Genomic DNA, 13,584 nt, shown 5'->3' on the forward strand with positions numbered 1-13,584 from the left:
AAGGTGGTCCCAGCGTGATATCCCGGCTATTTTCCCTTTTTCATGCGAGGAGAGGGTCTGGGGGCTGCGTCGCTACGTTCGTTCTATTCTTAGTTCTTAGTTATCTTAAATAGGAAATTTCTACCCGATTAAAACAAATAGTTTCTCAAAAATTACATGGTTTTCCTTGATATGAAAATTACTGATATCTCTAAACTTTTCAAAGCGATTTCATGTCAAAAGCAGTAAATATATTCAAACAATAGTTCCTAGAATGTCGTGGGAGGGCTCATTCTTACGGAAATTAAAAGCTCTAGTGCCCTTTTTAAGTGACCAAAAAATTGGAGGGCACCTAGGCCCCCTCCCACGGTCTTTTTTCCCAAAGTCAATGGATCAAATTTATGATATAGCCATTTTGTTCAGCATAGTCGAAAAACATAATAACTATGTCTTTGGGGCTGACTTAATCCCAATAGTCCTTGGGGGGGGGGCTGTAAGTTACAAACTTTGACCAGCGTTTACATACAGAAATGGTTATTTGGAAGTGTACAGACCTTTTCAGAGGGATTTTTTTGGTTAGAGAGGGGGAGTGGTTGAGGGGAAGGGGCTACGAGGGAGGATCTTCCCTTGGAGGAATTTTTCATGGTAGAAGAGAAATCCCACGAAGGGGATGCAGGATTTTCTTGCACTATTTAAAAAAAAAAATGAAAAAATAAATCTGAAAAAGTTTTTTCCACTGAAAGTAAGGACCAGCATTAAAACTTTAAACGAACAGAGATTATTACGTATTTGAGGGGTTAATCTCTGCCTAAATACCTCGCTCTTTACGCTAAAGTATTTTTAGTAATATCAACTATTTATTCTACAGCCTTTCTGATTCAGAGGTAAATCTTAAAGAATTGGGACAAAATTAAAGCTTTAGTGTAAAGAGCGAGGTATTAACGAGGGGGCAAACCCCCTCCTATATAGGATATACGAATATAGAAGTTCGTTACGTAGGTTAATTTGTAAGTTACTTATATTTTTTTACTAATTAAAAACGTTCGCTAAAAATTAAAAATTATAGTTGCCTTTTAAAGTAACCGAAAAATTGGAGGTCAACTAGGCCTCCTCCCCCACCCTTTTTCTCAAAAATGTCTGATCAAAACTAAGAGAAAACCATTTAACAAAAAAAAAATTAATGCGCAAATTTCGTTTTTATTATTCATTTGCGGAGAGCCAAAATCAAACATGCATTAATTCAAAAATGTTCAGAAATTAGATATAAAAAAAAACAAGTTTTTCAACTGAAAGTAAGGAGCGACATTAAAACTCAAAACGAAGAGAAATTACTCCGTGTATGAAAGGGGCTGCACTCTTCTCAACGGGCCGCTCTTTACGCTAAAGTTGTTTACTGTATTATAAAGTAGAATTAAGAGAAAGTCAAACTTTAGCGTACTCTGAGAAGCCGGACTCTGAGAAGGGAACAGCCCCTTTCATACATGGAGTAATTTAAGTTTGTTTTGAGTTTTAATGTCGCTCCTTACTTTCAGATGAAAAGATCTTTTTTTTTTCGGGTAAGATCGATAAAACAGCAATAAAATCGTGGTTAAATAGTAAGTTTGCATTTTAAAGCATTGTAAAATTTTCAAAATGGGGTAAAATTCGTATCACTTTCTGCAAAATTTTTATGATCTCAGTTATTTTTACCAAGCTGAAGAATATTTTAGGGTAAGTTGGTGTTCTCCCCCCCCACATACGTCACAAGTCTACCTATAACTCAAACCTCGTCCCCATGTGTGTATAGCGGGAACCCCGGTTGAAAGATAAGCCCCTGAATTTTAGCTCAACAGATTCCAGTCAATAATCAAGTCATTTTTCTTGTTCTTTCGCTGCTCCTTTCTTTCTAAGTATCAAGGCCGTAATCAGGGGTGGGGGGTAATGTAGGGTTTGCCCCCCCCGAAACATTTGTCTGCCTCTTAAAAACTTAACAAAAATGAATATAAATAAATGTTTGATGCGTTTATAAAGTTTTTTTTTGTAGATCCCCCCCCCCCAAAAAAAAAATAATTCTTTTGTAAAACACCCCCGTAAAAAATCCTGGATACGGCCCTGCTAAGTATATGCCCTTTTTCTACACCATAAGACATGCTATATATTTTTAGGAATATTCGCCCATGCTTGACTAAGAAAGCCCAAACATTTTAGTTGAGTGTTTTTATTTACTTATTCATTTAATTTCAGCCATTTGATCTTCGGGGATCGGATAATTGTGAACTGACAAGTGACCTACATCAAAATAGAAGAAGAGCTATTGTCACCAAAACTTACGAAGAATTTAAAAAAAAGGCAAATAATGGTAAGCTTATCAATAAATCCTCTTCTAATTTACTGGCACAGTATAGAAATATAAAAGAAAGATCCGCTGGTTGTTTTATTTCAAGACGTTTCATCATCGAAAAAAGGCGAAAAAAGGATATTCTGAATATTTCTTGTGACCGGTTATTTGCATGATTGAAACAAATGCTTTTAGGTACATTTTAAACTTTTCTTAGTTGATTTTTTATTTTTGTTTGTGTAACAGAAAATTGTCATTTCGCTTCAGAAACTTTTTTTTTATGAATGTCCTTTAAACTAAATTTGATCAAGTACAAAGCTTTAGCACCTTTTTATTACGCCAGAAAGGACTTGTTTATATTGCCGTCTAAAAACGCAAACGCAAAGTTTCAGAATAATTTCACTCCTTTTTTCTTTCTTTTCTATTGTATAAGGCAAACAATTGGGATTTACCTCACTTCTGTGAAAAGCTTAATCTATTTTTGTTGGGAACATAACAATTAACAGAGAATGTATCGAATAATTTTGAAATGCAAGTGACAAAAACTTATTTTGAAATTCAGGGATTTGGGTCAGAAAAAAAATTCAACTGTCTGTGCTTGACAACAAAAAGTGCACTTTAATTAATTAAAATTATAAATTTGCAACCGGAACCCTTGCCGATAATCCCCAGACCTTATATAAGGGGGTCACTATCCAAATGAAAAAATAGTGAAAAATGAAATTGGCCAAGAGTGATGGGCTGAGCTGAAGCAATTAATAGACACTCTGTGGAAAGTGATTGGAGACAGCGGGCACCCCCTCCCCGCCTATCCCGAAGCGAGAGTGAGAGAGCGAGAAGCTTGAATGCTATACAGTGGACATGGGCTAGATGGGAACCCCATATGAGAATGAGTATATTGTTGGTATGTGTGAAGCTGATGGTTACTACCAATTGAGCAATGGTCTAACCATTGACGGCTTTAAGGATTCGTGCTTTAAGCGGCAAACATGGGCTCAATGAAATATCACATGAAAGAGGAATATGGTGTTGGTATGTGCTTAGAGCAATGGGTTACCGCTAGAGCAATTTTCCCTAATACTCCTGACCACAGTCCTAGCAATCTTCCCTAAGACACGATCAGAAACTTTCTAAATTGTTTTCCAAAAATAATTCCATCCGTGTTCAACATTGTTAAATTCTAAACTTTCCAGTTTAATTTTCAATTGTTCCTGAAAAGTACTTCTAATTCTCATACTGGAGTCTACTAATATCATAAATTCCTAGGGAGTAGTTACCCTTCCTAATTTTCAACTTTAAATTAACACTAGACACTGCCACATTGTGATCTTTACTTTTAACATTAATAACAACACTCCTACCTGCCCTAGTATCTTATACTGATCCTGTCAGTCTTTGGTTTGAAATATCATAATCCATAGGGTGTGCTGTCTTACCATCATGTGAACACTATATTAATTTATTCCCTATATTGAAACGAACACCGTACTGGTTATAACTAGATTGTTATGCTTAAAAATTGCAATAGTCTGTAGTCATTATTGTTTTCTTTTCCTACACCAAATTTACCTTAGCTAGGACACCATCTATCCCTATTTCTACCAACCTCGGCGTTAAAATCTCCTAATAAAAACACACATGTTTCTACCTGGGACCCTGTCTATTTGCTTCTGTAACTGTAAGTACAATTCATCTGAATTACTAGCATCTCCATCAGTTGACTCTACAGGGGCATATACTAATATAATTGATACCTTAAACTTTTTCAAAAAATGAGTGATTAGTATTTATATTATTAATACCTTCCCAGTCTAAACAAGATTTAGCAGCTTCCTTATTCATCATGAGCCCTACTCTCTCTTTATGCCAAAGTTTCACTTTTTTCCAAATTTTAAGAAAGACTTCATAAGCATCAGGCATGTTAATTTAGAATAAACAGCTTTGTCAAATTAACAGAGACGTTAGTTTAATGAGCAAAAGATCTAGAAGGGTGCAGCCCCTCTCATGCATTGACTAATTTTTGTCTTTTTATGGCACTTGGTATTAACCAAGTGACATATAGCAGTCGCCAATTCAGTCGGTCTGTCTGTCGGTCTGTCAGTCCCGGTTTTGCTACTTTAGGCACTTCCAGGTAAGCTAGGACGATGAAATTTGGCAAGCGTATCAGGGACCGGACCAGATTAAATTAGAAATAGTTGTTTTCCCGAATTGACCATCTGGGGGGGAGTGGAGGCCCGGTTAATTCGCAAAAAATAGAAAAAATGAAGTATTTTTAACTTATCAGCGGGTGATTGGATCTGAATGAAATTTGATGTTTGGAATGATATTGTGTCTCAGAGCTCTTATTTTAAATCCCGACCACATCTGATGACATTGGGGGGAGTTGGGGGGGGGAACCTAAAGTCCCGGTTTTGCTACTTTAGGCACTTCCAGGTAAGCTAGGACGATGAAATTTGGCAAGCGTATCAGGGACCGGACCAGATTAAATTAGAAATAGTCGTTTTCCCGATTTGACTATCTGGGGGGGGGGGTAGGGGCCGGTTAATTCGGAAAAAATAGAAAAAATGAAGTATTTTTAACTTATGAGCGGGTGATTGGATCTTAATGAAATTCGATGTTTGGAATGATATTGTATCTCAGAGCTCTTATTTTAAATCCCGACTGGGTCTGATGACATTGGGGGGAGTTGGAGGGGGGAAACCTAAAATCTTGGAAAACACTTAGAGTAGAGGGATCGGGATGAAACTTGATGGGAAAAATAAGCGCAAGTCCCAGATACATGATTGACATAATCGGAACTGATTTGCTCTCTTTGGGGTAGTTGGGGGGGGGGAGTAATTCTTAAAAATTAGAAAAATGAGGTATTTTCAACTTACGAACGGGTGATCGGATCTCAATGAAATTTGATGTTTAGAAGGATATCGTGTCTTAGAGCTCTTATTTTAAATCCCGACCGGATCTGGTGATGGGGGCGGGGAGTTGGGAGGGGGAAACCTAAAACTTGGAAAACACTTAGAGTGGAGGGATCGGGATGAAACATGGTGGGAAAAATAAACACAAGTCCTAGATAGATGATTGACATAAACGGAACGGATCCGCTCTCTTTTGGGTAGTTGGGGGGGGGGGTATTTCTGAAAAAATAAAAAAAATGAGGTATTTTTAACTTACGAATGGGTGATCGGATCTCTATGAAATTTGATATTTAGAAGGATATCGTGGCTCAGAGCTCTTATTTTAAACCCGACCGGATCTGGTGACATTGGGGGGGGAGAGAGTTGGGAGGGAGAAACCTAAAAATTTGAAAACACTTGGAGTGGAGGGATCGGGATGAAACTTGGTGGAAAAAAAAACATGAGTCCTAGATACATGATTGACATAACCAGAACGGATCCGCTCTCTTTGGGGTAGTTGGGGGGGGGGGGTTAATTCTGAATAATTAGAAAAAATGAGGTATTTTTAACTTACGAACGGGTGATAGGATCTCCATGAAATTTGATTCTTAGAAGGATATCGTGTCTCAAACTTCTTATTTTAAATCCTGACTGGATCTGGTGACATTGGGGGAAGTTTGGGGTGGGGAGACCTAAAATGATGGGAAACGCTTAGATTGGAGGGATTGGGATGAAACTTGGTTGGAAAAATAAGCAGAAGTCTTGCATACGTGATTTACATAATTAGAACGGATCCGCTCAATTTCGGGGGGGGGGGGGTAATTCTGAAAAATAAGAAAAATGACGTATTTTTAACTTACGAAGGAGTGATCGGATCTTCATGAAACTTCATATTTAGAAGGACCTCGTAACTCCGATATCTTATTTTAAATCTCAACCAGATCAAGCGTAATTGGGGGGAGGGCAGTTGGGGGGACCGGAAATCTTAGAAAATACTTAAAGCGGTGAGATCAGGATGATGAAACTGGATGGGAAGAATAGAAACCTGTGTAAGATACGTGACTGACATAACTGGACCGGATCTGCTCTCTTTGGTGGAATTTGGGGGGGGGGGTAATTTTGAAAATTGAAGTATTTGTAACTTACGAAAGGGTGACCAGATCTTAATGAAATTTGATATTTAGAAGGATCTTGTGCTTTAAAGTTCTAATTTCAAATTCCGACCAGATCCTGTGACATTCGGGGGAGTTGGAGGGGGGAACCGGAATTCTTGGAAAACATGAAAATTGGAGTATTTATATTTTACGAATAGATGATAGGATCGTAATGAAATTTGATTTTTAGAAGGAATTCATGTCTCAGAGCTCTTATTTCAAATCCCGACCAGATCTTTTGACATTGTGGGGATTTGGAGGGGGAAATCTTGGAAAAACACTTGGAGTGTAGGAATCGGGATGAAGCTTGGTGGATAGAATAAACAAATGTCCTTGATACGTGATTGACAGAATCGTACTGGATTCGCTCTCTTTGGGGGAGTTGGGGGGAGGTGTTCAGTGATTAGCGACGAAGACCACACTGCCTTTCCATAACAAACAAATACAACGTAGAAACAATAGGGAAAGTTTTTTCAAGACAATGGAAATTATTTATGTAGATATTTCGGCCCTATGTCCAAGGGCCGTCTTCAGCACAATACAAAACTATATATATATATAAAAGAACTTACATCAAATTGTGAGAATTAAAACTGAATATAAAAACACCTATTAAAACAATTTTTTTTTTAAAAATATAGCCCTAGCATCCTTACTTCAGCGAAGTTCAACCAGGACTGGCGAAAAGAATGAAATGAAGAAATATAAACTCATTCAAACTAAAGAGAATAAAATGATTAGATGCAATTTCTTAAAGCTAATCTTGCTTGTTTAGCAGCCTGTCTCAAAGGCCTTTTCGTAGTTGGTTCAGTACTATTATAAATTGGTTTAGTAAAATATTTTGTTAGATCATTTTTAATTAAATTTGAGTATAAAGAATTTAGTGAGTATTCCCCCAAGTCCCTGTTCAAAGAAATATTTTTATTTATTTTGAGATTAATTTCAATTGATTCTCGAACCACCTGTTTTATTCCCAAATCATTACTAATGAGTGAAGAGTTTTCAAAAAGTATCATGTGGGACGGATTATTAAATATATGCCAACCTAGAGCAGAATCAAAGGAATTGTTGGAACCATTTGAAATTAAGGCCTTGTCTATGTCATTTTTATGCTGTTGTAACCTTTTGTCTAGATTCTGATGGGTCCTGCCGACATAGTATTTTCCGCAATTACAGGGTATTTGATAGACCCCTCTTTGGCGAGTAACTGGGGTTTTATCTTTACCCGAATTTAAGAAATTGATGATTTTAAAATTATTAGTAAAAACTACGTACAGATTATTTTTTGTGCAAATATTTTTTAATTTTGTTGTAATCTTTGGGATATACGGAAGATAGACAATATTTGAGGGCTTATCAATAGCCTCACATTGTGAAGTATCTTCTTCGATTTTACAAGAATGTCTTTTTATTCTACGGCTAATTATTTTATTTACAAAAGGAATGGGGTATCCATTACCAAAAAGAATATCTCTGATAAAATTTATTTCTGCATTTATATATGAATGGGAGCAAATATTTAGGGCACGATCAATGAGGGAAATTACAACTGCTCTAATTTATAATATTAGTATTATAATTACTACATACTAATTTATAATAGTACTGAACCAACTACGAAAAGGCCTTTGAGACAGGCTGCTAAACAAGCAAGATTAGCTTTAAGAAATTGCATCTAATCATTTTATTCTCTTTAGTTTGAATGAGTTTATATTTCTTCATTTCATTCTTTTCGCCAGTCCTGGTAGAACTTCGCTGAAGTAAGGATGCTAGGGCTATATTTTTAAAAAAAAATTGTTTTAATAAGTGTTTTTATATTCAGTTTTAATTCTCACAATTTGATGTAAGTTCTTTTATATATATATATATATATATATAGTATTGTATTGTGCTGAAGACGGCCCTTGGACATAGGGCCGAAATATCTACATAAATAATTTCCATTGTCTTGAAAAAACTTTCCCTATTGTTTCTACGTTGTATTTGTTTGTTCAGTGATTTGGCGAGTTCGGTGCTTCTGGACGTGCTAGGGCGATGAAAATTGGTAGGCGTGTCAGGGAGCTGCACAATTTGACTTGTTAAAGTCGTTTTCCCATATTCGACCATCTGGGGGGCAAAAGGGAGAGGAAAAATCAGAAAAAATTAGGTATTTATAACTTACGAGTGGGTGATCGGATCTTAATGAATTTTGATATTTAGAAGGACTATGTGACTCAGAGCTCTTATTTTAAATCTTGACCGGCATTAAGCCTCTTATTTTCCTTTTTAAATCAATCTATTGATTCATAGAATTTTGTTAGAGCTCATACCATATGATCTCTTGGCTCTTAGCTCTTCTCGCCTCGTCACAAGTGCCATATGAGCTCTTAGCTCTTGTTATTTAGGGGGAGAGGTGGGTACAGTGGCGCACGTTCAGGTCAAAGCATCGTAACTTTGGCAAATATTTACATTTTTGGACGATTTTTAAACTGTTGTGCAGGCAGTTTATTATTCTACACTGGTGATTTATTTCACACTTCTTCTTTGAACCAGTTTTTGATGGAGTCATGTTTTCTGACAGCCACTTTTTGCGCCATTGTTGCCGACTAGGCGGGAACTATGGCGCACCCCATCTGGAACAGTGGCGCACCCATCTGGAACAGTGGCGCAATCAAACTGCTAAGATGAATACTTCGTTTAATGAGTAAGGAAGTACAAAATAATGAACTGAAAATACCTAAAAGATGAATACTTTGTATAATGAGTAAGGAAATAAAAAATAATGAACTGAAAATAAAAGAAGAAGGCGCACTAGTTAATATTGTAAGCAGTCAGGTCAATGGGGAAGACCAGTTGCTCCGCTTGTCTTTCTGTGCCACCAGAAATATTCAGAGCAGGTAGCTTCATTTAGTCACTCGACTTGCTGAAAGTGTAATTTTCACTGGTCCTGATGAACTTGTAGAAAGGAACCATTCTCTTAATATACATGAGCTCAATGTCAAAGCTGGACTCAGAGAGGACTTCGCCCACGGAGTAAATTTTGTTCTTTTTGATCTCCCCCTCGCAAACAAGAACATAATCTCCAACAGGGACTTCATCGTCATACAAAAAATCGTTTTGGTCTTCAAGGCCACAGTGGAGGCTTTCATCACTATCACAGCTACTATTGCCTTTTGTGGCAGAGTCACCAAAGTCATCATCAGACAAAGAATCAGAAAACAGGGTCTTTGCATGACTGTTTCTCTTGAAATTGCGGTCAAATTTAGCAAAGTATCCAACAGCACTGCGTTTTTTCTTAGGTTGGACATCCTGTTTTTTTTGGCACTGGCTTTTGGACAACGGCTTTCTTTGTCTTGGGGTTAATCTTAGAAGTCTTGGCCTTTTTCTTTGCCTCCCTTTCCATGAATTATTTCTCTAAAACATCTTTCACTGGGGTATCCGTGGCAATGATGGTTTTTCTTCCTCTTCCGAGCCCCTTCTGGCAGCTTCCTGGGGGGCGCTCTTGGGTAGGTTACAGCTTCGGGTGTAACGGGGGTAGGGGAGGCAGTGCTTGGACCCGATTCGTTATGACTTTTCAATTCTTGCTCGACTTCTTTGGCCTCTGGAGCTGCGCTGGGATTAGGGTCTGGTCTGTCGGTCACAGCTGATGCGAGAAAATCGTCGTCTGTGAAAAGTAGGCGGTTGAAGGGGAAAATCCCAGTAGCAGCAAAGCCACTGACTATGTTTTTCTGTGTGAAGGAGAGTTGGAAGGCCTTTCCAACAAGTTGAGCGATGATAGAGATGCCAATTGTCTGTCCGGGGTTGCTGTTCATCCAGTCATTGCAGGCGATGTTGTAGTAGTTTTTGAATGATTTGTAGACTGTTCTGTCCAGTGGCTGTAGCTTTCTGCTGGTGTGGGGTGGCAAAGTCAGAACCACTATCCCGTTATCTTTGCAGTACTGAATGGCCTGGATCGACACATGAAAAGAGTGGTTGTCTTCTATCAGTAATATGGGTCTCTCTTTTGTACAGCGGGCATGTTTCACAACGTGTTCGAGGACAAGCAGGAAGATGTCAGATGTCATCCATCCTTTGGCAGAACCGCTACCGCCACTGCCTGGTGGTGCACCATTTATCAACTGGGAGCCAAATCTTTTCCTTGGGAAGACGAAGTAAGGTGGCAAGAAAATACCTTGATCATTGATGGTGCAGCAGACTGTGGTCAGTTCGCCTCGCTCAGCAGAAGTCACTTGGCCCACCTGTTTGTGCCCCTTGGGTGCTATCACATTTGGTGGTCACTGCACTGTTGTTGCCCCCGTCTCATCTAAGTTATAAATATCACTAGGCTGAAACTTAAACTTATTCATAACAGTCTCCAAGTTGTCATAGAACTCGTTTACAGTTGTTCTGTTGAATGCCGTGGCTTTGGCCAAGCTTGTTCCCTCCGCTTTGCGGATAGACAGGTCTGGGAAGCGTTTCATGTAACTGTAATACCAGTCTTTCCCCGTCATCTTTTTCTCATGCCATGTTGATGGCACCTTCAATTGGTTCATCTTTGCAATTTCGAAAGCGAATTGGTGGACTTTGAGCCGTGTCAAACCATGGTGCATTTTGCATGCTTTTATCAAATAATCGTGAAGTTGCTGTTCAAGTTCATCAGTTAACACTTGACGGACTTGGTAATTTGGCTCAAATTTTAAAGTCAGCTTTTTATCGTCCGACGCGTTGCGAGCCTTATTTACATATCGAAGGAGTGTTGTCTCTGGGATCTCGTATTTTTTGGCAGCAGCCCGTTGTGAAAGCTTCAATTCCAGTACCGTGTGCACGGCAATCTTCATACGCTCTGCTTCATTTGGCATTCTTCAAGAATGCCAAATGACCAATATATAATGTTTGGGGGATGTAGCCTTTGTTACTGAACTTCTAGAACTTGTAGGCTAACCAGAACCGAGCTTAACCTAGAACCCCAGCCTAACCTGGGCGATCGAATTCCTAGATTAGTTCTACTTAGTGGTCTGAAGGGGGGGGGACAGGATGTCCCACGTTAGACTGGGACGAGATCATAAGAAATTACCCAAAATCTTTGGGGGCAGAAGCCTTAAACAGGGTGGTATGGAGGAGAAGTGTTCGGCAGTGTGTCGGTCTCAGGCGGCTTAAGGCTGCGACGAGTTTGTAGTAGTAGTAGTAGAAGTAAAAACTATCATATAGGCTACCTACCGCGTGAAGTTTATGAATTTAAAAAATTTCGGGGTGCGCCACTATACCCTCCACCAAAATGCGCCACTGTAGCCGAAATACCCTCTTTTATCCATTTTGTGAACCAAAATTTGAAATAATGACCGAGAGACAAACAGATGGCTGCACTATGTTTAGAAATGTTGGAGCTTCCAGATGAACTAATATTCGCCGGAATTCGACACTATTTGTAACCTACAAACCTTAGCAAAGTCAAAAAATATTTTCCATTTGTCCAAGATTTTATTTTTCAAAGCACTTAATCACATACCTCAAAAACTGCAATCGCCCCAAAAAATTGAAAATGGCTGACGATCATAGACCATCTGACTGCCCTCCTTGTGCATATTTTTCTAGAATTTAATCTAATTACAGGTGGCAGTGGGATCAAGTGCGCCACTGTACCCACTACTTATGTCCTGGTCGTCATTTATACTCCCTGTGTCCCGGTCGTCATTTGTGTCCCGGTGCTTTGTTGATGGTGATTGCTAATCGAAAATTCCTTGTGTCCCGGTCGCTTTCTCTTTGAGTGTCGTCATTTATATTCCCTATGTGCCGGTCGTCATTTGTGTCCCGATGTCCCGGTCTGTAATTTCGTCAGTTGAAAACATGACGTCAGTCGACACACAAACATGACGTCACCCGACAGACAGACCCACACACACAACTTATATATATATATCGTCATATATATAGATAGATTTTTGAAGTTCCCAGTTTTTTACTCTTTAAGAAATTCAGTCTCTTTTAATACTGTTGTCTTTTCAAAGATATTTGATTATTCAAGCAACGTAACGGACAGACAACTTATTTTTATATATATAGATTATTTATACAAAGTTTCAAAAATTTATTACAGTTCCTTATTCTTATGATTTAATTTACCGGCTACACCGCACAACGTACACTAATTTGAGGAGAAAGATATCCTACATTTATGTATGAAATAGAGTTAATTTTGTAGTGAAATTTTGAGCAAATTACTGCATAAAGAAGTAAGATTGGAGATGAAACTTTAGTCTTTTAGGGCTTATTGTACATTTGCAGCATATTAAAGTTTTGACAAGTTTATAGAAGTTTTCCTGGGTGTAATCTGGAAAATTTTACACTGCAGACTCTCCTAATTTGAACCATGATATCATGATATAACAAAAGAGGGAATCAAACTCAATATAGGGAGGGGGAATCAAAAATTTATCACAAGATAGCAAGTTCCAAATTTCAGAGAAATTTTAATTCTTAATTTTTTTTTTCTTGTTTGTCAAATCGAATCCGTTTATCGTCCAGTGGTCCATAACATAATTAGAAAACTACTTTTTAAAACAATTAAAAGCTTTAGCGGAAAGAGCGATGCGTTGAGGAGGGGACAACCCATTTCATATACGGAGTAATTTCTGCTCGTTTTAAGTTTTAATGTCGCTCCTTACTTTCAGTTAAAAAAAACTAGTTTTTTTTAATTTAATTCATTATGAAATGAAAAAAACTGATGAAACGATATAAATCAAGCTTAAGTGATGGGCACAGAAAAATTCAACGTCTGTTAGTATAATAGGTCTTACAACATACTAGGGCTTTGTTGTACTTTGCTATAATAGGTCTTGCGTCCTAACTATCTGTAAATTCCCATGAAATGTGTCAAATTGTTTTCACAGATAAGAATTCTGAGTGGTATTTTATCACTCTTAATTCTGAGAAGGCGCAGACTCTATATTTAGAGAATTAAGTGCAACTCAAAACATTTGCATTCGTACAGATATTCACATTTTTGTCCTTTTTGCAAATACCATTCCAGAAAAATTTACATATACCCTTATCTGTAGTTAATTCATGACCGTTTATCTTAATTGTCTTGACCTTTAGTTTGCATTCATCAGCATTCTGTTTTATGTTATCTACGTCAGATGAACTCTTATTAAGGTTATCACCCAGGTAACTGAATTTTTGAAAAATACAAATTTGTTTCTTCACCTCTTAGTGAGAGGAAGCAATTGAATATTTATCAGGATGAGTCTTATTAATTATTACTTTCTGATTTTGATCCTCATTAACA

At 37.8% G+C, this 13,584-nt stretch overlaps 1 protein-coding gene and 1 long non-coding RNA gene across 5 annotated transcripts in view; one reads left to right on the top strand and one right to left on the bottom strand.

The window, feature by feature from the left end:
* LOC136042496 (uncharacterized) overlaps window positions 1-13,584 on the top strand; it is a 177,733-nt gene that overhangs the window by 81,712 nt on the left and 82,437 nt on the right. For all 4 annotated transcript variants that reach the window (XM_065727459.1, XM_065727461.1, XM_065727460.1 and 1 more), the window contains exon 8: window positions 2,203-2,317. In XM_065727459.1, the coding sequence (XP_065583531.1) occupies window positions 2,203-2,317 (115 nt within the window). The remainder of the gene's footprint in view (window positions 1-2,202; window positions 2,318-13,584) is intronic.
* The window catches only part of LOC136042498 (uncharacterized), a 38,675-nt gene that overhangs the window by 15,982 nt on the left and 9,109 nt on the right, over window positions 1-13,584 (bottom strand). The window lies entirely within an intron of this gene.

The sequence above is a fragment of the Artemia franciscana genome, unplaced genomic scaffold (assembly GCF_032884065.1).
Source record: "Artemia franciscana unplaced genomic scaffold, ASM3288406v1 Scaffold_1375, whole genome shotgun sequence".
NCBI classification, from domain to species: Eukaryota; Metazoa; Arthropoda; class Branchiopoda; order Anostraca; family Artemiidae; genus Artemia; species Artemia franciscana.